A 22,802-nucleotide genomic window follows, 5' to 3' on the forward strand; every position below is an offset into this window, starting at 1 on the left:
AGAACAAAGTGAAAACAAGGTTACTATTTTCCAACCTGAGGACATTCAATTTCATTCTTGACTCACACAAAATTTTCTTGATAATAGGTTGTATTGGCCAGAAATTACTGGTTTTAGACATAATCTATGGGAATTTAAAACAGTTTCAGATAATAATGATTTCATTGCTGTGTTATGCCAGTCTAAAATTCTAAGTAACAGAAATGTTGCCATCTCCTCATTTAAGAGGAAATGTAATTTGATACAAACACACTAAAAATTTGGAATCTTTTATTATTAGAAAAGGCTGTCTCAAGCTGTGTTGAAGTCAACAGTAGGTCTATTTAAGGTTTCTGAATTCATCCTTTCTTTGTTAGCATTCAGATAAAAGATTGAATTTACTGGCTGTTGAGGAGTTCTGGCTGCAGCTGGTTGGGGGGAGAAGGGGGAGAGGGAGGTATTCAACCACCCAGATCATCAAGGGATGTAGACTGGATTTTTTGAGCATTCAGATAAACACTGGTCAATTCTGTGGGAGTTAACATTATGTTGAAACGAACTTTTCAAGGAATTTAACACTTGGCAAGTCATTTGACTTGCCTTTTAGATGTTCAGTTCGTTCAGATCTCCCTGAGTTCCAAGTTCTAGTTTGGGGCGAGGGGCAAACCACGAGACTTCCATTGAGAGGGGTTTTTCATGTTTTGTTTTGTTTCGTTACTTTATACTGCTTAAATCTTAAGGTCGTAGTTGTTGTACTGTAGGCAGCAGTTTGTACTTGACGGGAAGAAAAACCAAAAAATCGTCGTCCATTAGAATCGCTCGGAGTTTATTCAGACGAGCTCGGTTGTTGCCTGGAGACCTGTTCTTCCCCCAGGAGCAGGATGGCAGCCGTGGAGCCGCGGTGGCAGCCCCGGTGCGGGGCTGTGGGGTGCTGCGGGCTCCGTCCCTCGCTGTCCCCGCTCGGCTGCGCTCCGACCCAACACGTCCCCTCCGCTTGGGGATACCGCCGGGACACGTCCTGTGCTGCTCCGGGAAATCGCCCTGCCGAAATAACCCGCATCCCGCCCTGGTGTCCCTCTCTGCGCGCTGGGGAGCCAGCTGTGGGTGCGCGCAGGGCGGGCAGGGACACAGCGCGGAACGCCCGCGGTTCGCCCGGCAGCCGTCGGGCTGGGGGTCAGCACTGCAGGGTGGCCTCTCCGCCAAGCTCCCGGGGACTTCACCAAGTACCTGGACCCCCCTTCCCTTCCCCGCCAGGATCCCCCTCCCGGGCTGGCTGGGGGGCGTCGGGGAGGCTGTGGCGGGATGGTGCCGGGGGCGGTGTCCCGGTCCTCCTGTCCCCTTCTCCTCGGGAGACTTCATCTGCCACGCAGAGGCGGCTGCGGCTGAGGGGGAGCACAAACGAGGCGCACGGAGATCGAGGCATCCTCCTGCCTCGCTGCTGGTTCACTCAGCGATCCCGAGGTGTAGAGAGGAAGCCCTTTCATTTGCGTGCTGTGACTCTTCTGCAAAGCTCCGAAAGTCTGTCCAGACATTTCCTAGAACCCAACTCGTTTTGACCTTCTGTTGCAATATGCCTGCATGTCTTGGGATGTCGAGGACAAGACTGCTACAAAGATTTGGTTCTGATTTTGTTCCACATTTATCCAGTCTCTTTGATTAGATCCTTGAGATGTTTCTCTCTGTGGCAATAGAAACAGCAAAGACACGCTATTGCTTTAAGTGATATTACTCCAAGTAATTGTGACTCTAAGTGCGGTGTGGACATAACAGTGTCTCTGCTAAGTGCAGTGTGTGTGTCCTCGTGTGCCAGTGGGAGCACTGGGGGGACAGCAGCACTCCTAGCAGTGTTTGCAATTACAATGAGCTTCTCCCATCCCTGCAGTGTCACAGCTGTCACGGCAGCAGTAGCCAGGGTCACTGAACTGGTTACAATTATTGGTCCTTTCAGTGCATCAGGTTTGTGCACTACTGTGCTACCTCACCTAAAAGAAAGGAGGGGATCCGGGACCAAGATCAGCCTCAACAAATTCAGTGCTCTTTGGTAAGAAGGGGCTAAGAAGTACAAATAACTAGATCTAGGGAGTTGGATGTGTGTCAGGTAGGGATCCTGTTCATCACCAAGCATCACTGCAAGCATTTCTTCTGGCCTTTAGAAACAATCTTTTCTCAGTGAAACAGCTACAGCTTAGCAAGATGCAATATTTGAACTCCTGTGCCCAACCTCGTGGGCTGTGGCTGAGAGAATTAGCAGTTACACGGCGTACAAAACAACCATGCTGGTGCTTTTGAAGGCGTCATGAACCTGTCCTTTAAACATCTCCACACAAGGGTTAGCTGTACCCACTCAGCCCCACAGTGGACCAACCGAAGGTGTCTGTTTAAAATACAGACAAGGAGTCCAAAGTGAATCAAAGCTTCGATGTTTATTTTAAGTTTTTAATGCCAACAAACAGGGCCCTATGGGCTTGGGCTGCAGACAGCATGAACATACTTAAGTCAGTTGCACTTGACAATACTGTAATTAATAGCTGAGGGCAAGCGACACCCCCGAACCTCTGAGCACTGCAGGGCTACCAGGGCTTTCAGCCGAGGTGCCAGGGAGCCCAGTGGCATCTGCAATACAAAGAAAGTGGAATGTTGGCAGCAAATGCACTACTGGGTGGATTTAACACAGGGAAGAGGTGGTGTTTAGGGGCAAACACGCCAAAGGGTAAAAAATGAAGGCCTCTCTCTCTGTCCTCTCTCTCTCTCTGCCTTTTCTCCTCTCAAACGCCCACATAAACTTCTGGGAAGATGCTTCTTATGAGGCTCTGTATGCGATGCCCAGGGCGCCAGTGTAAATTTAGATTCGCGCCCACGAAAGTGAAGGGGAAGTTTTCTTCTCTTCGCGGTGTGAACACTTGAGGGATGCGTCCCCCACCGCTACCCCGGGTCCAGCAGCTCTTGTTCAGGAGCCTCCGAGCCGGGGTGCCGGGGTGGCACAGTGTGGTGTGGAAACAACTTTCTTCCCCCGGCTGGGGCTGGACGGGGTGGTGGTGACGCCGGTCACCGCCGCAGCCCCGAGCCGCCGGTGCCGCGGGGGACTCGGTGCGCGGGGCTGGGGGGGACAGGCGATGTGCCTGGGGAGAGGCTGCCGGGCTGATGGAGCGAAGCGAGGAGCCCTCGCTCTTTTGGTTCCTTTCCAACCATTTTTAGCAGAGGAAGGATGTAATAACATGCCACGGGCAATAAATCACAGTCTGGCTACTCCCCCTGGCTCTCCTCCCCCCGCCCCCGGCCCCTGTATAGCGGGAGGGGCGGAGGGGCCGCCAGCAGAGCGCTTCAGCCGCCGGGACGAGCAGAGCAGTGCCTGCCCGCCTCCTCCACCGCCCCAGCATGGACCTCCGCGCCCTGGCGCTGCTCGCCTTCGCCCTGGCCGTCATCTCCCTCTCGGAGGGTAAGTGAGCTGCGGGGCCGCTCCTGCCGGGAGCGATGGTCCCGGGAAATCCCCGCTTTCCCCTCTCCTCGCAACTGCACCGCTCTCCCGGCTCGGGCTCTGGCCGCCGCTCAGATGTGTCTGGCGAGCCGGAGCGATGGCTGCGCTGAGCGGGAAGCAGACAAGGCTCCTATTCCTCCATCCCTCCCTGGCTTTTTTCAAGAAGCTGGCCAAAGCGGTCCTCTCTGCCAAACTCGCCCCAGATTGAACTCGTCTGGGGAAAGACTTTACACAGCGCTTGGTCTGCAGGGAGGTGGTTTGGCTGCAAAATATGCATATCGACTTTCCCTCTAACAAAAAAACCCCAATCCTAAAAGTTACAAAAAATTAGAAACAGGCGGTTGTTCGGTTCCTCTTCTGTCCCCTGTCGTGATCTATCTTTCCTCAATCAGGGCAGAGCTGAGCCAAAGCGGTCACTCGGCAGGAATTTACCGCACCCCCGGAGCGCTGCGCGGGGAGGCTTCGGGGGCGCGGGGAGCTGCCGTGACGGGAGGTTTGGGGCATCGCGGGCTGGCGGCGTCGGTCGCAGTCACATTCTCGCTGCAGCGCCGTCCCACAACCCGCCCGCCCCACGCCGGTCCCCGCCGTCCCGCGGGTCGCGCCCGGAGCCCGGTGGCAGCGACAGCTGCCTGGCTTACTTTGCTAGCTGTGCTCTGTGGAAGCCTCCGCGTTCGGACAGCCCCGGAGACAGCGGCAACCCGCGCTTCTTGCCCCGCATGTCGCGGGGAGCCCTGTGCCCCGGGGCTCGGTACAGCGGGGACCGCGGGCGGCAGCCGCGCTCCCCACGCGTGGCGGGGCGAGGGTTCTGACCTCAGCCTCTGGGCATCCTCCGGACGCTCCTCGTGTGGCTGGCAGAGATTTGCCATCTCTTCTCCCCTCGCCAAAAGTCCTCTGGCTGGGTTTTCACACCTCCGATCCCTTTCTGTTCTCCCATTCTGGCCAACGAAACTTGGGTGTTCCCCACCCGGGGAGGCAGAGGATGTGCCCCCTCCGGTGACCTCGTTGTTTAGGGTGAGAGAGTTAATTTTCCCCAATAATTTCCCCCATGCCTTTCCGCACAACAGCCCCGTCCCGCTGGAACACGAAGCCGGCACTGCCCTGGGGAGGCTCCGACGTCCCGGGCAGGTGGGCTCCGGCCCCCGCCGCGTTCCCCGTATCCACCACCCCGGGGCTGCGGGCTGCGAGAGCGGCAGGGAGCGAAGGCAGAGCCGGGGGACCACGGGTGGCTGTGCCAGCTCCAGCCCCTGGCCGCCAATGTCATCAGCTCCCGAGCGGCTGGGGCCGCCGGTGCCTGGGCACCTGAGCGGACTTCGCTCGTCTCTGCAGGCGAGTGCGGGTCTGGAGGCGCAGGAGGAAGGGACCGAGGTTCGGGGGCTCTCCTCCCCCTTCCCTGCCGCCGGCAGAGCTGCCCACCTGCAGCTCGGCTTGTTCCCAGCGCGGCTGCTCTCCTTTGCTGGCAGCGGGTGTCTATACCGGTCAAACCGTGTGGGGACCTGGCTACCTAGAGAAGAAAATGGCTCACAAGGCCTGGAGAGAAACTTAGCATAAGGAAAGTGACCCCACCATCATGTGGTGTTAGGACTGGAGGTTTTTGCCTACTTTGCATGTCATGTAGTGCTCTCACCCCTGATCCAGATGAGGGCTGGCAGGGCTGCCTTGTGCTGGGGGACAGGTGAACTCTGAATTCTTCTTAGTTACCTGGTAAAGCTGTGTCTGTCAATCCCAGCCTCACTTTCCAGGGAAATGGAGCTGTTCTGCACTGAAAAAGTTACCAACCATCTCCTGATAATGACAAATGCACCCTAGAACAGAAGTAAAATGATGCTTCCATCAAATGTTTTGTCTGTTCATGTCCATTCTGCTTGCCTGGATATAGCTTCCCTCTCTATTCAAGCATCCAGAGCTTCCTAGTCCACACAGTAAGTTACTGATAACTTTGCAGCAGAACTGGCAACTCACTTCTTCCCTTACTATCCAATTTCAGTGTGGGTAAAGAGAAGCAGATCCCTGTGGGATGGAATAGGTATTGTCCAGGACTGACATGTGGCCACTCTGTGAGAGCATTTTGTGTGTTTGTCTCCAGAGAGAATTTGTCAGCAAAAGTAGGTGTTCACAGCCAACAAAACTCAGCTTGAGTTAGAAAACAATTAAACTATTTATTATTTTAAGAAATTCCAAAACACAAAACCCCCAGACTCCTTCAAACTCTTGTAGTCGAGGCCAAAAGAAATGTTCTCTTTTTGTCTAAGTAAAATTAGGCTGAAGGAATGACATTGAGATGTCAAATTAGCATCTGGCTGTTCTGTAACTTTTGACTCTATTCCTCCATTTTAACCAAATGTGCCAGACAGATAAAAGTCTCAAAAGCTTTGTGTGCCGTCAGTTATATGTTTTCATGCAATAAGGCAACAGATTATACTAATTTGCTGTACTGAGAGAATGGCTTCAGCTTGTGCTCAGTGTTTGATAGATGTCAGAGAACTCGCAGTACAAATTGGTAGATTAATTAATCAGCTTAGTCAGCTCTAATGTACATGCAACAATAAGTTTCAGATGCTGAAAGGAGATAAGGAATGTGTTTGTCACCCTCAGAGTAAGACCAGAAATGTTCTCTTCCTAAGTTATGGCCTTCAAACAGCCCCTTCCTTCCTACTTCCAGAAGACAGGGGTTCATGTGGTGGAAGATGCCACATGCACCAGTTTCCCCTGATTTTCAGCCTTGTTGATAGCACGGTGGGACAAGGGGCAGTGGCAGGCGTTACTGATTCCCTGTTGGTCTTACAGAGAGCTGACCCAGTGGGTGCCTTTGCTTCCACTGCCTGGGGCTCAGTGCTTGCTCCTGATGGCTGAGAAAGGACACAAATACCAAAGGGATTCTTGTGTTGAAGGGGATTTGCCATTTCACCTCATACTGGGCTGACAGAACACTGAATACTGGGGCTTCCCCTCTTCCTTGCTGTGTTAGATGCCTTTTCTTGGGCAAGAAACAACTTCGGGACTTATATGTTTAGTCATGGTTAAACTTTCTCTGCTCCTCATTTCAAATGGTATGGGATTGAAAATCCCACTTCGAGTCTGAGAGAGGACAGGATTGCATTATCAAATCATGGATCTGAACAGTTCATCTCTTGCACATTGTTTAAGTTAAAGCTGGCTTAAATTTGGTTGGGACAAGCTTGCAGAGACACTATCACTGCAGCTGTGCTGCGAGTTGTTGTATGATTGTATTCAGTTTCAGCCTCCCTCTCCAATACAAATTCACAGATGTGTAGCTATCAGGCACAGATTTGCAGGGGAAAATCCTAGCGCCTTCCTCACTCATTTCCACATTAACACTAGACAGTCTAATCCATGTTCTTGAGGCTCACTATGTAGCCCTCCTTCCTCCTCCCCCTGCTGATTATTAACTCATAGGTGGAACCACTGTTTGGAGTGCCAGAAAACTGATAGAAAAGTTCTTCAATTTTTTCAACTGATAGTCTAGATTCTGGTGTGAATCAGGAGAAGTTCTGCTCCCACTGATAAATTCCTCTCCTGTGGGATCTGATTCTTCTTCATCTCTTGGTAGAGACACCGGGGAAAAAAGGGTTCCCTCGTCAAGACGGGCCAATTTCACCATGCTGTCTCTGGTTATGTGTTGCTAGAGACAGGCATCGATAAATGTGCAATGTATGTAGATCTGCTGCTCTTGTAAACCTGTCTCTTTTCGCACCTTCCTAGACAGCTGTTTAGGAATTCCAAGCCTTTCCCTTGCTCTTTATCTCCCCATTTGCCTTTAAAGGGAGCTGGGTTTGGATGCTGCAAGTATTCCTGTGTGGTTAAACAAACAGGAATGGCAGATTGCCATATGGGATCGCTAGCCTTGTCAGATATAGATCTGACCATCTACAGCATGAGCCAGATTTTAAGGCTTAGGTGTATGAATTTAATTCCGCCCAGAGGCTGAAAACAGCTCCACTGGGAAATTCTTTAAAATCTTATGCATCTCTCAGACTCCCAGGCAAGGCTTCTGTGTTTGTATTTTATTGTGCATGGAGCTTTAAAACTTACACTCCGAATGAGTTATGTGAACTTGATTGCCAGTAATTAAGTTGTCCCATAGAGAAATTGGGTACCAGAGGCTGTGGTGGGCGCCAGGCTGCTTTTCCCAGTCCTGCATGCATATACATGGCAGATTTTTAGCCTAGGGGGTTAAACTTCATTCTGTCCCTAGTGATGCCAGTGACAGAGCTCTCATCCAGTCTGGTGGCCCCTGAATAGTGTATTGAGGACGCTCTGGCTGATAACTGTCTCCTCGATTGCCTTACTTAGCCGCGGGCTAGAAATTCAAAAGACTTCAAATGTCTTCTGTGAAACCGCTGGGATCTCGCATCTCTGAACCGCACCTTCTTCTGAGGGTACCTCTGCTGGGAGTGAGGGCTGGCTGCGGTGGGGAAAGGTCAGCTGGGCCCTGGGAACGCCTGCAAAACCCGAGCTTTTCTGTAGCCACTAAGTCCCCTGTGAAAAGCCTGCACCTGAGCCGAGCCGTTTTGATCTGAACTCCCTGGAATTCGTCGCTTTCTTCTGGCTACCTTCTAATTTGGCCTCGGGTCAAAATCGTTTGAGTAGAACAACACCGCGAACAAGTGCCCCCTCTTTTGGCCTTTATCTTGTCTAATTACCAGGAGCATCCCTGAACAATGGAGCGGCTCCTTATTCTAATCTCTTCGATTTTACTTATCTCTATTTTCTCTCCCTCTTCTTTTGTCTTCCAAAATCCCACGCACCCTTATTGAAAGGCTGGGCACTGAGCTGAAGGGATTGTGCTCTGAGCTGTGGGCAAATGCTTTCCCAAAGCTACAGCTTTTCTGCTGCTTTTTTCTTTTCTTTTCTTTTTTTTTTTTTTTTTCCACCTGCATATTTGGAGGACACTTCTTTCTCTGAGCCCTGATCCTGTGAGCCCTGATGGGTGTATCTGTGCTGCTGAGCGGGAGCAAGAGGTAACGTGTCCTTTCCCTCCCTTTGTCCCGCAGAGAAACCCGTCAGCCTGACTTACCGATGTCCCTGTCGATTCTACGAGAGCAACGTGGCAAGAGCCAATATTAAGCACCTCAAAATCCTCTCCACACCCAACTGCTCACTTCAGATTGTGTAAGTCTCTTGCTCTTTTCAACTGGGTGCAGATCTCGGGTGTCAAAAAGAAGGGTCACAGAGTTGGTGCCTGCTCTGGTGATTGAATTTCAGTCTGCCTCATGCCATGACTCCCAATTCATCTCTTCACCCCTTGTGTCAGACAGCTGGTTGTTTCCCAGCTGTGTTCTCTGTGATCTCCCTATTGCTGTGTGATCCCATGTCCTGTTCCCCCGTGCGTGTGTGAGCAGGAATGTCAGACAGGCTGTCCACTGCCTTGGATATGGAGCTTCACACCTTGGGGTAAAAAACTTCATAGAGGTCTGAGTCTTCAAACGGGTCACTTCTGCATAGAGTGGAGCTAAACAAGCAAAAGGAATTCCTGTAGTTCATGTATCCTCCACGGGAGGTACAGACCATAGAAATCTGATGGCCTGATCTAGGGATGCTTGCCTGGCAGGGACTGACTCAGTAAATTGCAGCAGAACAGAAAGATGGGTTCCCAATGGAAAATAATCTCTTTATTTTTGCTGGAAAAGCAACCCTCATTTTCAGGAAACACTGGGATTTTGTTTGTTTGTTTTCATAGATTTGTGTGTGTATGTTTTAGGAAGGTCTTTTTTGTTCACTTCTTCATGGGTGACCCCCTCTCAAAATTCAAAACCTTCTGAAGAAAAAAACCCCAGCATTCAACTTTTCATTGCAGGGGAACCTTACTACTCTCTACTTCTGTTAACCTTTATAAGAGGGTGTCAGGGACTAGATTTGTTTTCTGTGCAGTGATCCCATTACTGTTTCTGTCTTTGACCCATATGTTGAGCCCTTCCTCTTGCAATTCAAATGCTGCAAAAATCAATTTTTATCATCCAAAACATTTTTGCACTCAGAAAACTGACACGGTTTCACAAGATTGCTCAGGAATGTACGTGAGTGTGTATCCATTCTTTATTAGTATGGTTTTTTTTCTGTTTTAAACCACTCTGTGTTGATCATACACACTTTATCATTGTGCTTCTGCATTATGATTTGGTGGAGGACAGTGAGAAAAATGTAAGCCTCAGCTGAGAAATAATTTCTTTCCAGAAAAATGGCAAAACCAGCTGTGACTAACTGCGATCTCTACCTACGAACAGTTTTGGTGGAGAGCATGCAATAGTGCATGGATTTGTGCTCTGGGACTGTCAGTGATGTCATAAGAATCCCAGTGCTAAGGCTTTTTAGAGGATTTGGAGTTTTCTGGAGTAGTTTCAAGAAAATGACAGCATTTAAGACAGGATAGAGTATATATTTATATCTTAGTTAACATAGGATAATAGTAATTAGAGATAAATAAGAGCATGAAATGCTGAAATAGAAACATCTCACATTCTTGCCCATTCCTGACCCAAATGTGTTTGTGGTACACAGAACATATGAACATATAGCTCACCCTCTTTTTGTTACTTTGACAAGTAAGGTACTTAAAATATCCTTCCAAATACCCTTGAAACATGACTTCAAACTACATCTTTATCAAAACAGGAGCTGAAATCAATCAAAACTAACACATAAATTTCTCATCTTGATTCATTTTAAGCATTGAACAATGAAGGTGTAAATAAATTAAAAGCTACCATTTTCAGGAATAGAGAATCTAAGTGAAACATATAAGATATTTTGTGGGTTTTGTTGTTTGTTTGTTTTTGGTTTGGTAATTTTTTGCACAAGTATATTTTCCTTTTTGGTTAAGGGGAGTTGTACCTGAACAAAAAGCCTAAGAGCAGGCTTTTGTCTTTCATTGCATTGGAAATCATCTCTCCAAATCCAGTGAGCTCCTCTGTCAATATCTACTTCTACAAAGTCCACACTAAATTCCTTGGTTTTCAGTACAGGGAAATGAGCATTTTTTGCAAGCAGACACCTAAATCAGTCCAGGTGAAACACTCCATACCATTTCCTGTGTCCCTTCCTTGCACAAAGAGCAAGGGGCTGACAGGCTCAGAAATGAATGTCTGAAAATGTCTGAAGAAATCAGGGTCTCAGTATTAGGTGAGAGGTAATGTTAGGTGAGAGGAATTGTGTTGAATGTGGCTGGAGACTGGTTTCGTGTGCTTTTGCTTCTGTACCCTGTGAGGTCAGCTCAAGAATTCCCAGGCACTGCTAACATCAGCAAATCCATTCTTACACTCTGTTGGTATCACTTAACTGGAAATGCTCCAGCTTGGCACTGCTGTAAGGGAAATATGAATTAGACCCATTCATCTCTTTCCTGGCGCAGGGGTTGCAGGATGGATCCTTGATGTGTTTATGTTACAGCTGTGTTGTTGCATAACTTCAGACCAAGGAGCCTTCTTGACCTGTTATTTCTTACGCCATCATTTTATATTCTGCAGATTTCATTTTATAAAGGGAGGAACATTATGGCTTCCATCCAGCAAATGTTTAAACAAATACTGAACTTATTCGTATGGACGCTTCCACACAATTGCTGTTCTCGGCACTTTCCCAAGGCAGGCAGGCTGTTAAGACGGAAATTTTGGAGCAGCTGGGGCAGAGGCAGAGTGCTGCAGGGAATGTGGGAAATAACTGCTCTTGAGAGGTTCTGAGATCCCTGGAGGGTGAGACCTGTTAATGAAAGCTATTGATGAAAAGCTATTGATTGATTGTCCTGTTTCTGTATGGAAGATTCGGATAGCCCAAATGTCAAATTCACAGGGAATTCAAATTAGCTAAAAAGTTTGCTGTGGGAAGTGCAGTTTGGATATCCGGGAGAAACCCCTCAGGGGGTTTCTTGCCTTTGTTTCCAAAGCTAAGTGAGTACATGAGGGGAAACTTGCCTCTGGCACTATGGTACTTTCAGTTGTCTTCCTCCTGGCAACCTGTTAATTCAGTCTTGTATGAAACAAAAAGCTGAGAAGTGACCACACCCTTTGTTTCAGAGCATCTAAGAGGTGTCTGTCCTCAGAACATGTGAAACTTCAGTTTCGGGTTGAATCTGAAAGCCAAGCCGTTCTTAATCAATTCCTTGCAAAAATTGCCTATATTTACCACGTCAGTATTTCCAAATGATTTTTTTCTGTTGTTGGCACTGAACTCATTAACAGTCCAGGTATGAATTGGAAGTCTTAGATTCAAATTCTGTGTGTGTTCCACTCTCACATAGTTCCCAGTACAGACCACAAGAGCCTTTCAAAGGAGACAGATGGTTTCCAGACCAGGGATATTTATAATAGGTGACTCAAGGCTGGGAGAAATAACCTATCCTCTTAATGGGTTAACCAAGAGCAGCACTGGCACCCAAGGAAAATAAGGCACAGGGGTGGGAGGGTGGGTGTGGGCTGAAGAGCTTTGCACACCAGACTCACTCTGACTTTTCTCCTTTGGCAGTGCAAGGCTCAAGAGCAACAGCAAGCAAGTGTGCATTGATCCCAAGTTAAAGTGGATCCAGGAATATCTGGAGAAAGCTTTAAACAAGTAAGACAAGAGACAAATGGACTTAACATCCTGAGCTAACATCCTGAGTTATTAAAGGGTAGAACATTAGGGGCTGGCTTGTACCATGTGGACAAAGTACTTGTGGAATCAGATATTGTTTCAAAGGGTTTGGAGTTGACCTAATTTGTATTAAAACAACAGTTTCTAATATATCCTAGATGTTAAATTAAGAAATTTGCCAGTGTTTGAGGCAAAAATTATGCTAATGAGTATATTCTGGGGTCTCAAACTCATCCTCTTTTAAAAAAAAGCTGTTCTCCCAAGGAAAAAATCTTCCTTTATGCCCTTTTTCCCCAACCAAACTACAATTACTTCAGAATCTATATCATTCTGGTGTCTTTGGAGCCCCTTCTCCATGTTACAAGTGGGTGTCTGCTTGCACAGGCAGCTGAGGCCTGGGATTCTTCATGCTAAAGATTGTTTCTCTGCTGCCCATTGTGGAATGCTGTTAATGTTGGCCAAGGCACTATGAGCTACCATGGATAAGCCTTTCCCACAATACCAGGGGAATAACAGCCATACTTGGCAAATTTGGACTTTTTAAATCCATTTTTATTCCCCTTGAAAATGGTTGATCATGTCTACTTTGAGGTGGACTCAGCCCATCTCTGTTTAATTTTATGCTGAAAAGAGCAGCACTGAGCACATTTTTGTGCTGAACTGCAGCGGGGGGCTCCAGCCTTCCAGCACTGAAAGATGGTACACACCAAATGATGGTACAAAGCATTCCTTTGTTTGCCCAGACCCCTGGGCTGGGCTCGATCCAGCAGCAACATTTTGGCCAGCTAGCCTACCTGTGCACTCAGTATCCCTGCCACCCTTGCCATCCCATTCCCACCCCACAGTAACTGCGCTGTAACCCTGCTGAACCTTGTTCCCCCACATCTGTAGGGTGAAGGCAGGGCTGGAATCCAATCATGTGCAAAACCAATGGATTTTTGGGGAAGCTATGGCCCCAGGGCAGATGTGAGGCACAGGTACCTGAATGCTCTCCACTGTTTGCTTCGTAAAAGCATCTGCTGAACAAGGGGCAGAGTTAAAAAAAGAAAAAAAAAAAAAAGTCCTCCTGTGTTTTTACAATAAGCAAGAGGGAAAACACCACCAGAAGTACAGAGATTCCTCCATGTGTCCCTTTTGGGGACTGCACTGGGGCCAAGAGCGTGGAGGTAGAAGGAAGGAAGCCAGCTAACAAAGACAATGTGATTCCAGCCCTGACAACTCCTCCCATCTCATCTGATGCTCAGTGCCTTCTTTGCTGCCAGCACTCAGCCCTTTTGTCCTTTGGACAAACTCTCTGCAGAGGTAATCCAGGTTAATGCTGCCCGAATGGCTCTGGCTTTAGGCACGATGGAACCTAAGAGCAGGATGTGGCCCATGCTGAATATCCTAGGGAATCTGAGCTACTTCGTTTTGTAAACTGGAAAAATCCTCAGGCTCCTGGTTAAGTTTTTTTTTGCTATCATTCCCAACCTGAGACTTAGGAGGCATTTTACAAATCTGCAAGGTTGGGCAAATATCATTATGTGCCTGTCTGACTTAGGGGAGCAACTCAGCTGGAACCTGTTCTGCTCTCACTACTAGTGAAGATCTGAGACCAGCTCTACTGAAACCAGTGAGTCTGCCTGATCTCCAGCCAGATTCTGGGTTTTTTCTACCAAATGCAGAAGCAATTCTGCCAATTTGGTGGGTTCATCCTGGTTTACATTGAGTAACAAGAGAGAATTTTGTCCCAGCTCTATGAAATAAGATGACAGAGAGCATATATCTCCATCACCTAAACCTGTAATCATGGCATTGTGTTCATTTTCCAACTAGTAATGCTAGCACCAGTGGCATTTTCATGCTCCACAGACAGTCAGGGCTCTGTCTGTAGCATTTTCACAAGGCATGTTTTTGATATATTTTAGTGCACAGCTTTGACTTCTTCAATGAAATGTACTTTGGAATATATTTATAGCGCATCGAACAATTCATATATTTGAATTGGAGCCATATGAATGTTGGTAGTTTAAAACACCGATATCCCTCTACACTACTAACAGCTTGTAAAATAAATCTATATAGATCTATAAATGTTAATGTAGCTATCAGTTTCAATCAGCCATATATTATATTTTTTCACTTGTACCGAAATTGTATGAAATGTGACATTACCCTATATGCACTAGCAATAAAAGGCTAATTGTTTCATGTTATGAAAACCCAATTGTACATGGGAATTTATTTTTCTGGAATAAAATCAATACGTTTTGTAGAAAGGGCTCTTGTAATTGCTTAAGTAGAATCCAAACTGTGAAGACATCTTAATTTATACCAGTACTTCAAAATGAGAATATCTTCAGTGTTATAATCTGCAGCTAAGGGCAAGGAAAAGTTCTTAAAATAGTAGTCCAATACAGTCAAATATGAAATCAGAAATGGTTTTTACTAGGGATTTATTTTGCTCACTAATTCTGCTTAGCATTTATTATTGCTTTATATTCATCACATCTCCATGTAATATACACATGAGACATCAGTAAAACACATTCAAGCTGTCAGGAATCCAAATTCCTTAACTGGCTTTAAAAATCATTGTGCAGCTGCTGTGGCCAACATCATTCAACATTCATCCATTTTATAGACATGGGGCATATCAGTCCTTTCATGAAATAGCTAACAATTCCTTGATCACTTCTGCACAATCCCAGTCATCATTTACGGTACATTGACTCCCTTTCCCTCCTTCCTTTGTACAAGAATATGCAAAATCAGGCCTTTACAGAGTTAACAGAGCCCATCTTGTTCACTGTCATGTTAATACAGTCCCACTTTAGAACTTCCCTGCTTCAAGATGCCGGAGTTCATTAGGCTCAGTGGCTACTACAGACACACAGGAGAGATTTGGTGGATCTGGAGAAGATAAAGTCATGGGGAAAATCTTTCCATTAAGCCAGCTGGGAGAAAGGAAAAGAAACTGAATGCGTAGGGGCTGGCTGTGTCGGCAGCGAAGCCCTGCTGCTGCCTTCCAAACCCTGGTGTGTCAGCTCTTCCAGATTTCTAACCTATTTTGTCCGTAATGGTTGAAATACAAGATGCCAGAACAACTACCTGCCAGTATTCCACCGAGTGTGTGCTGGGCCAAGGCCCCACACAAAGGGGGACAATGTGGGTGATTATCTTTACAGCCTTGTTTTAAGGCACCAAATGCCCACAGACCCCCCCAGAGTAGCCGCTGGTTCTTGCTGATGTCAGCAGAAATACAGGGTGGGAAGCCAGAAATCCAGCCCCCCCTCTGCTTCAACTGTACCTGCCTCAGGGAGAACTTTTTGGATGGTGAGGCTCCTGGCTGAGAAGTTCTGGAAGGCATTTGGGGAGGCTTTGGCATTTTGGGTAAAAGGGTTGTTCTGGCCTCAGAGTGTGCAAATGTTCTTCCACCAGGACACTTTTACTTGCCTGGCATTTCTCTCAGGCAAAGGTTATACGAAAGGGGATGTTACATTTGCACCTGCCAACGAGATATGAAAGGACCATAGGGTAAATGTGAATGAGGCCTTTGTATATGGATAATTTATGGCAGTCTTTTTGTATTTTTCTTTTAATTTAGACCACGTCATCGCACTCATAAAAAAAAGCAACAGAAGAAACGGGGCCCACTCTGCCCTTCCCGTGCAACACCACTAAAGTCTCCAGGGAGAAAGAATGGTAGGAGGCATTAGTTTCTGAGCTGGGACACCTCAGGTCGAGTCCCTGCTCTTCCACTGACCATCTTATGGGACCTTGGGCAAATACATTAGCCTATCCAGACCTCTATTTCCCCCCATATTTGTTGAGGATAACATATCTCCCCATCCAGCAAAGGAATATTATATAGATAAAACTCTCTCAAAAAAAGGGGAAAGCTTAGCTACAACAGATGTGGGATGACTTTCCCATTTTAAAAATGGGAAAATGGACACACAAAGAGACCAAAATAAGCCTGAAGCAAAGACAAAGTCCAAAACAGGGTAAAGGTTTGGGCCTTATTTATTTTAGCTCCAATATCAAACTGACAGAGTTAAACTACAATGGCTGTGAATTTGTCACTGGTGTTTTTTAATGAGAAATGCAGCACCATGTGGTGACAACATGATGTGGTGCATGGGTGACTGGTGGATGCCTTTCCTATGGGAGATGCTAGGGGAGTCCCAGTGAATGGTGGTATATATGCCAATGCTCTGGATGCCCCAGGTTTGTTTTTTCTCCTCACGAGGGTGGTTTGTCCTGCCTTTCTGCACCAAAAGAAATAGGGTTACTGCTGTGGGATACTGGAAAAGAGATGTTCAGAGGAAAAAATTTCCTCATGGTCTAGTCATTGTCGTTGTGCCTAGATGAGTTTTATGAGACTGCCTTTACAATAGTCACAGTCTCTAGCTGTGGTCACAGAGCCTTAGTTGTCCAGCAGGCATTAGAAGGGGTGTTTAGCAAAACGTGCTGAGACATCTGTTTTGCAATACCTGGTGTTTACCCTCTGACACTGGTAACTCAGTGTTTTTGTGACCTCATCTAGGCTGCAAAAGGCCAGTCAGAGTGGAGCAGGAGTAGGGGTCACATCAGACAAAACCTGGAGGCCACCAGCACAAACTGGCTCCTTGTTCTGAGTGAATCATACACACAAGACACTTGCAGTTTGCTGTGATGCCTAACCCACACTTTCCTGGGTACCATGCTCACACTGAGCATGGGAGACTCCATTTGTCTGCACCCCACTTGAGCTCCCTTCCTCAGCCCTTCAGGCCTCACAGGTTTACTGTGCAGTGCCTGCCTGCCCTGCCTGTCACCTCACCTTCCCTGGGCAGCTGGTCACCACAAGCTCTGATGTGGTCCCCAGCTGCCCACACCAGGTGAGGTCCCAGGGCAGGGAGGCTCAGGGCTGGCTCCTGGGTGGCAGAGCACTGGCTGCCTCTGCTCTCCAGCCACCCCACCATGGAAGCCGAACAAGAGCAGAGCACGGGCTGCCCTCTACCTTCCTCCATCCTCACCATGACCTGGCACTCTCTGGAGCTGCAGTCCCTGATCTCCATCAGAGTTGTGGGATAGGAGCAGATAGAGGAGGCATTCCCAGTGCCACTTGCTCCACTATGGGGCTGCTCACAAATGATTAATCTTTCCTTTCCCTGCTGTATTTTTTGCCGAGTTTCTTTACCCACCGATAATTCTCTGCTCTGGCTTTCAAGTCCAGAATAAGCTTTCTAGCCAGCCTTCCTCCTGTATTAGTTCTGGACACCTTACTAACTGTGATGAGCACAACCTGCCCAAAATAACACCCACTGCTGGGTCCCAGTAGCTCCTTGTGGAGAACTTCTCCCAAAATGTTCAGCAATTACTGGTTGGAGGGGCTGCCTTTGGGTTGGTCCAGACACAGATTTGCTGTTTGACTAGGCCTGATAGCAAAGCTTTTGCAACTGAAATAAACCTTAATAGTGTTTCACTTTCTTCTTCATCAACAGGAGGTTCAAGATGTAAGAGGCAAGCATTGTAAGCCGTCTACAGGATTTCTTACTGTAGGACCCAGGGAGCAGATAACCAGTATTAGGGAATGAATACATTTCACTGCTAACATGCAGCACAAAAGCAACGCTTCACGCATTTCCAAAGGTTTTTTTTCTTGGTTATTTTTCGTGGTTTTTTTTTTGTTTGTTTGTTTGTTTGTTTGGTTTGGTTTTGGTTTTTTGGGGGTTTTGGGGTTTTTTTTTGTTTGTTTGTTATTTGTTTTTTGTTTTTTTTTTTTCTTCCCTTGCACAAATTGGCTTGCTTTCACAGTGCTATTTTTATATAGTAAGATGTAACTATTTGAGAAAAATATGAATTTATACAGGTTGGTTTATTACCTAGCACTGGGGGCAGATACCAATTTAAACTAACCCTGTTGTTATATAATATTTTATTTCCTTTGTTGTGTAGAGGTCTTGCTTTATTTAACTTTCTTTTGGTTCATGCAAGTCTCCTGGAGTGTTAAACCTAGAAGGACATGAACTGTACAGTGCAATGATGTTGTGTAAGTAGTGGTGGAACTCCTTGCCTCCAGAAGTCATAGAGGCCAAGAACATAGGAAGGCTCAAAAACATCAGACTGATGACAGTGGACAACATTACCCTGAGTGGCATTTACAGATATTTTGGGTGAGTGATTAAACTCAGGGCTACAGGGCTATACTCAGGGCTAAAGCCCTTCTCTGAAGATCAAAAACCTTGCTGACAGCTGTGAGCAGCTGGATCAATGCACATCTGGTATTGCAAGGTGCTAATACTTGGTTTGTAGTAGTTGTGTGTGTTGGGAGCCACAACACAGTTCTGATGTCATCTGGCATTTCCTATGTTCCGGTGTTTCTGATGATAAATTTAGCAAAAAAAGGAATGGGTTATTAAAGCTCTAACCACACGATTGTGCTGCAAGTTGCTGGAGGAGTCAGATATCATGCCATGCACCAGGGATCTCCTCCCACCCATCCACAGGAGGTGACTTCAGCCTGCCTGTCTGGCTTTGCACTGAAGGAGGCTGAGATTCATTCACCCTTCACCAAAGGATGCTGTAGCTGGGCTACTGAACAGTCATACCTGCCTGAGGGCAGTTACATCTCTGATTGCTCTGGAGATACTCAGAAGAGGATATCTGGCCACATCTTGGAGAAGAGAGATGCCTGGGGCAAGAGAGGGTTTGTGCAGTTTGTGGGAGGAGAGGTGTGGGAATGAAGGCCAACACTCACACTTCACCAGCCATCATGGGTTTGCTGGTGAAGAGGATAGCCTCTGGAATTCCCTTGGTAAAGCACAGCCTGGGACAGGCATCACTCCTTGCATCAATCCCCTTTCTAGGCCAGAAGTTTCTTTCTCCTTATTCCTTCCTGCATACACAATATCTGCTATATGGTATGGAAAGACATCTGCAGCACTGCAATAATCATGTCATGCTGTGCACTGAGATCTGGGGGAAGCACATTTGTGCAGCACAATGCTTGTGTTTGTATGTATCTGTGTTTGTATTGTAAACAAAAAAATGTTGCGAGATTGTCTTTTCTGAGCTGGTTGATTCAAAAGAAATCTTCCCTCTTCCCTGCAGCCTGTGTCAGGAGCACTGAGAGGGGTGTTTGGTGTTTTACATTCCTCTTTGTGGTAGGCATCTTTAGTGCCAAAGAGGCACTTTGGGTATCCAGGGACTACATTATTTCCATGTGGATTCAGGTAAAAATCTTGTTTTTTCCTTTCTGCAAAACAGGGCTACTGCAGAGAGGCCTTCAGCTGGGAACACCTCACCTCATTTGCTTTAAAGCAGAAACAAACTGCTGTGCCTAAAATATTTGTGTTTGTAATTTTGACATTCCTTCTCTTGTTATCATTACCAGCCTGGTGCTTTAAGTATATTGTGTCTCTCTTTTGAAAGGTCTGGTACCACTGTACTTGATGAGAATTGGAGTTTTGATTTAATGTTAGTAGGATCAGATCCTCTCCTGGGAGGGGAAAGAAAGAAAGAAAGAAATTTTGTGAGAAAATCAGAGTTTCTTCTATGTTCCCTGGACTATATTTGATATCCTAGGTTCCATTCCCTTCCCACACCTGCACCTGCATTTGCCAGTGGCTTGCCAGAGGTGGACATGTGAGTGTCCAAGCCAAGAATAACTGCAGAAAAAGTCACCCAGGAAAGTGCATTCTTCACACATAATTCCTTTCAAAGAGCAGCCTGAGGTCTGGTTGATTCCCACTGAAGTAAATAGAGAATGAAATAATCCTCTAATTTTGATTCAGCAGCCTGCCTTGCTCACGATGATAAGGGGTCATGACCATTTTGTTTCCAGGGGAAACATTGGCATTCTGGTGAGAAGGCGGGGTGGGTAGTTGAGACTGCCAGTGCTCTGCTGCAGTCCTCATTAACAGGGAGTGCACCTGGGGTCAGCGTCAGCACCAGCAGGGACAGGTCCCTGGGAGCATGCAAAGCCCACATGACAGCCTGGGCAAACACTGCTGTGACAGGAGCACTGAGTGGGCAGTGCTGATGGCCAAACCCAGGGAGCTGGCTCTGGATGGTATAGCCAGGCAGTGGAGGTACTGCAGGAGAGGGGTCTCTTGTCAGCCTTCTCCTGTAGGGGCTGCAGGGGTAGACTGTGCTTGAGCAAGGGCATCTGCTCCTGGGAGAAATGCATGAGTAGCAGCAGGAGGAAAGTGCACTCCATGCAAGGCAGGGGAGCATTTACAACCAGGTGTTTGTCTGGGTGCTTTGGGGGCTGTCTGCCACAACCCACACAGGGGCTGGGCCCTGACACCTCTGTGCTGGTGATGCTCCAGTTCTCATATATCTGAGACCACTCAGGGCATGGGGCTGCTCTCAGACACCAGCACTGTGACCCTCCCTCACCTCAATTAGGTTGAGCACAGTGTGAATGCAAAGGTGACACAGACCTGGCCAGAGACTTAAGTGAGAACCTTTCTAAAGCTTTCTCTTGCTTTGGACCAAAATTCAGCCTTGAGTGGGAAGCTTTGCCATTAGCCTGGCGTTATTTGCCTGATGCACTGGGGAAAGCAGCCATGCCCTTTGCACCAGAGGGATCAATCACTGGCCTGCCCCAGTGCACCACACCTTTGTCCCATTCATGCCACGACCAGAGCAGGCTGAGAAGCAGCACTGGCAGCATCTCACCTGGGGAGAGCACTTGGTTTTCCCTTCTGCCTTTAACTGTTGACCAAAGACAGAGTCAGGGAAAGAAAGAGTGCGGAGATGGGAGTGAAGTAGGGACCACATGTGAAGAGGAGGGAAAAGAGGTAACACTGAACCGTGCTGAAAAAGCAGCTTCCATGAATGTGAAATCATCATGTGGGTATTTTCAATGTGCAGCTGTCAAATCCCAATTTTAAGAGTAGATGGTATTTATTGCTGTGTCAATTTTTTATTTATACTAGCTTTATACTTTTATGTATGAATATCTTACCTGAATTCTGCCTGAGGAAGAATGAAATGAAGGGTGACTTTGATGTGGTTTTGATGAAGGTGTTTGAGCAGAGGTGACTGTTTATTTTGCAGTGAAAGCTTTTTTCAAAGTTAAATATACATACACATTTTGTTGAAAATGCAGTTCCTATAGAATATTTTGTTGCCATTTTCCCTTTATTAACCTCATTTTCTCTGGCAACTTGTCTTGAGTGATGTGATTTATAGCAGTCAAGGTTTTTTGTGAACTCATCCCCTAGAATTTGATTACTTTTCCTTTATCAACATCCCACTAAGATAATCCTTGTCTGAAAACATGAAACTTTGATTGCCACAGAGAAGAAAACATGTATTATGATAAAAGAGCTGCATGAACCTCCCATCTTCCATTCCTTAAGAACTCTGTGTTGTCAGAATGTGGTAAATACTGTACTTTATATTTTTATTAAGTAAAAAGAAGTATCTTCCCAAATAATGTGAAAATGGTTTTGTATTTGTGTTCCTGTAAGGCAGCTTTTATGGAGGAGTTATATTATGCTTTTGAAATTACTCCTTTCATAGAAAATTTTGAAAATAAACACTTTTATATTGTTGTAATTTCTCACATAAATGTGTATGCACTTAAAATTTTCTTAATAAAAATGTATGTCTGAATAAAGTTTTTGCTTGGTTCTATTTTTTTTCCTCCTCATAAATTAAACAGTTACAAAAACTCAGAAAAACATTCAGATGTAGTTTGTGTCCAGTTTCAAGGATGCTTCCATACAGCCCCAATGCCCAGATCCTCTGCAGGGAACCTGAGGTAAAGGGCCCATGGGTCTGGCAAGGAGCACCAGTTTGGAATGTGCCATTTTCAAAAGGTAACCCTTTACCATTTGTTCCCAAAACAGAAACCCAAACTTTATTTATTGTTTTTAACCCTTTTCTTCCCCAAACTTGGCTCCTGCAGCAGTTTGACTTCAGTGGAACTGAGAACTGTGAGCTGGTTTTCTTCCAGCAACAGAGATGCCATCATCATCTGTGCTGAGGAGGGGATGAAGGTTTCTCTGAAAAGCATGATGGGTAACAAGGGATACATTTGACAAAAGACCAGATGTGAACAACACTGTCCTTGGGGCTGCTTTTCCCAGGGCACAGCAGGATCAAGACTCGATTTGGGGATAAAAAGAAATTTTTAGAGGCTTGTAGAACTGACCTGAGAGGCTGCAGGTGTAATCCTAACTTGGATGATGTGGTAGGGCAAGTGCTGTGGGTTTCAAAAGCACAAGTTGAAAATTGGTCTTTGGTCAGTGCATGTCCCTGTCTACAAGTTCTCATGGCAAGGTCACCCTGCCCCTTCACACTGCCCTGCTCAACATGCCAGTCCTCCTCTGTACATTGCAACACAGGTGAATCCCAGCACTGTACAGCTCTGGCTGGGGCAAAGTCCAGGAGTAGGTTAATATAACAGTGGAACAGTGCTTGAGCTTTTTCGAGCTTCTTTCTTAGTAAATATTTCTTGACCAAATTGTTGCAAAGAAAAAGGCATGCAAAACAAAAAAGGAAAAAGGGGACTGATGACCCCTTTGCAAATCCATCAATTATGTACTGAGAGATTTATGAAAAACTAGCAGGTAATCGTGAGTGCAGATGGTCAGTGAGGGATTCCCAGGCCACTGCGAAATGCATTGGAAGTAATTAGCTACAAAATTACACATTAATATTAAGCCTAGGCCCCGTGTTCTGTGGAGCACTTTGCTGTACATTTCATCAGGTCTTTTCTCTCAAATGTGAAAGTTTTGGTACTTTCCTCCTCAGCAAAGCATCACAGCAATGTGTCTGTGTACCG

At 46.5% G+C, this 22,802-nt stretch overlaps 1 protein-coding gene across 2 annotated transcripts; it reads left to right on the plus strand.

Annotated features, from left to right (window-relative positions):
* The first annotated feature begins 3,309 nt into the window (after positions 1 to 3,309).
* Positions 3,310 to 19,033, plus strand: CXCL12 (C-X-C motif chemokine ligand 12). 2 transcript variants are annotated; one of them, XM_066191255.1, is made up of 5 exons: positions 3,310 to 3,415; positions 8,467 to 8,584; positions 11,930 to 12,016; positions 15,624 to 15,721; positions 17,506 to 19,033. In XM_066191255.1, exons 1-5 carry the CDS (start codon positions 3,355 to 3,357, stop codon positions 17,535 to 17,537), a joined length of 396 nt encoding a protein of 131 aa, XP_066047352.1. In that variant the 5' UTR covers positions 3,310 to 3,354; the 3' UTR covers positions 17,538 to 19,033. The 2 variants fall into 2 exon arrangements, with proteins under 2 accessions (XP_066047352.1, XP_066047353.1); XM_066191256.1 differs by lacking the exon at positions 15,624 to 15,721.
* Positions 19,034 to 22,802: the final 3,769 nt, after the last annotated feature.

This window comes from Chamaea fasciata, unplaced genomic scaffold, assembly GCF_029207755.1.
Source record: "Chamaea fasciata isolate MVZ Bird 193981 ecotype frontalis unplaced genomic scaffold, bChaFas1.0.hap1 SCAF_9, whole genome shotgun sequence".
NCBI classification, from domain to species: Eukaryota; Metazoa; Chordata; class Aves; order Passeriformes; family Sylviidae; genus Chamaea; species Chamaea fasciata.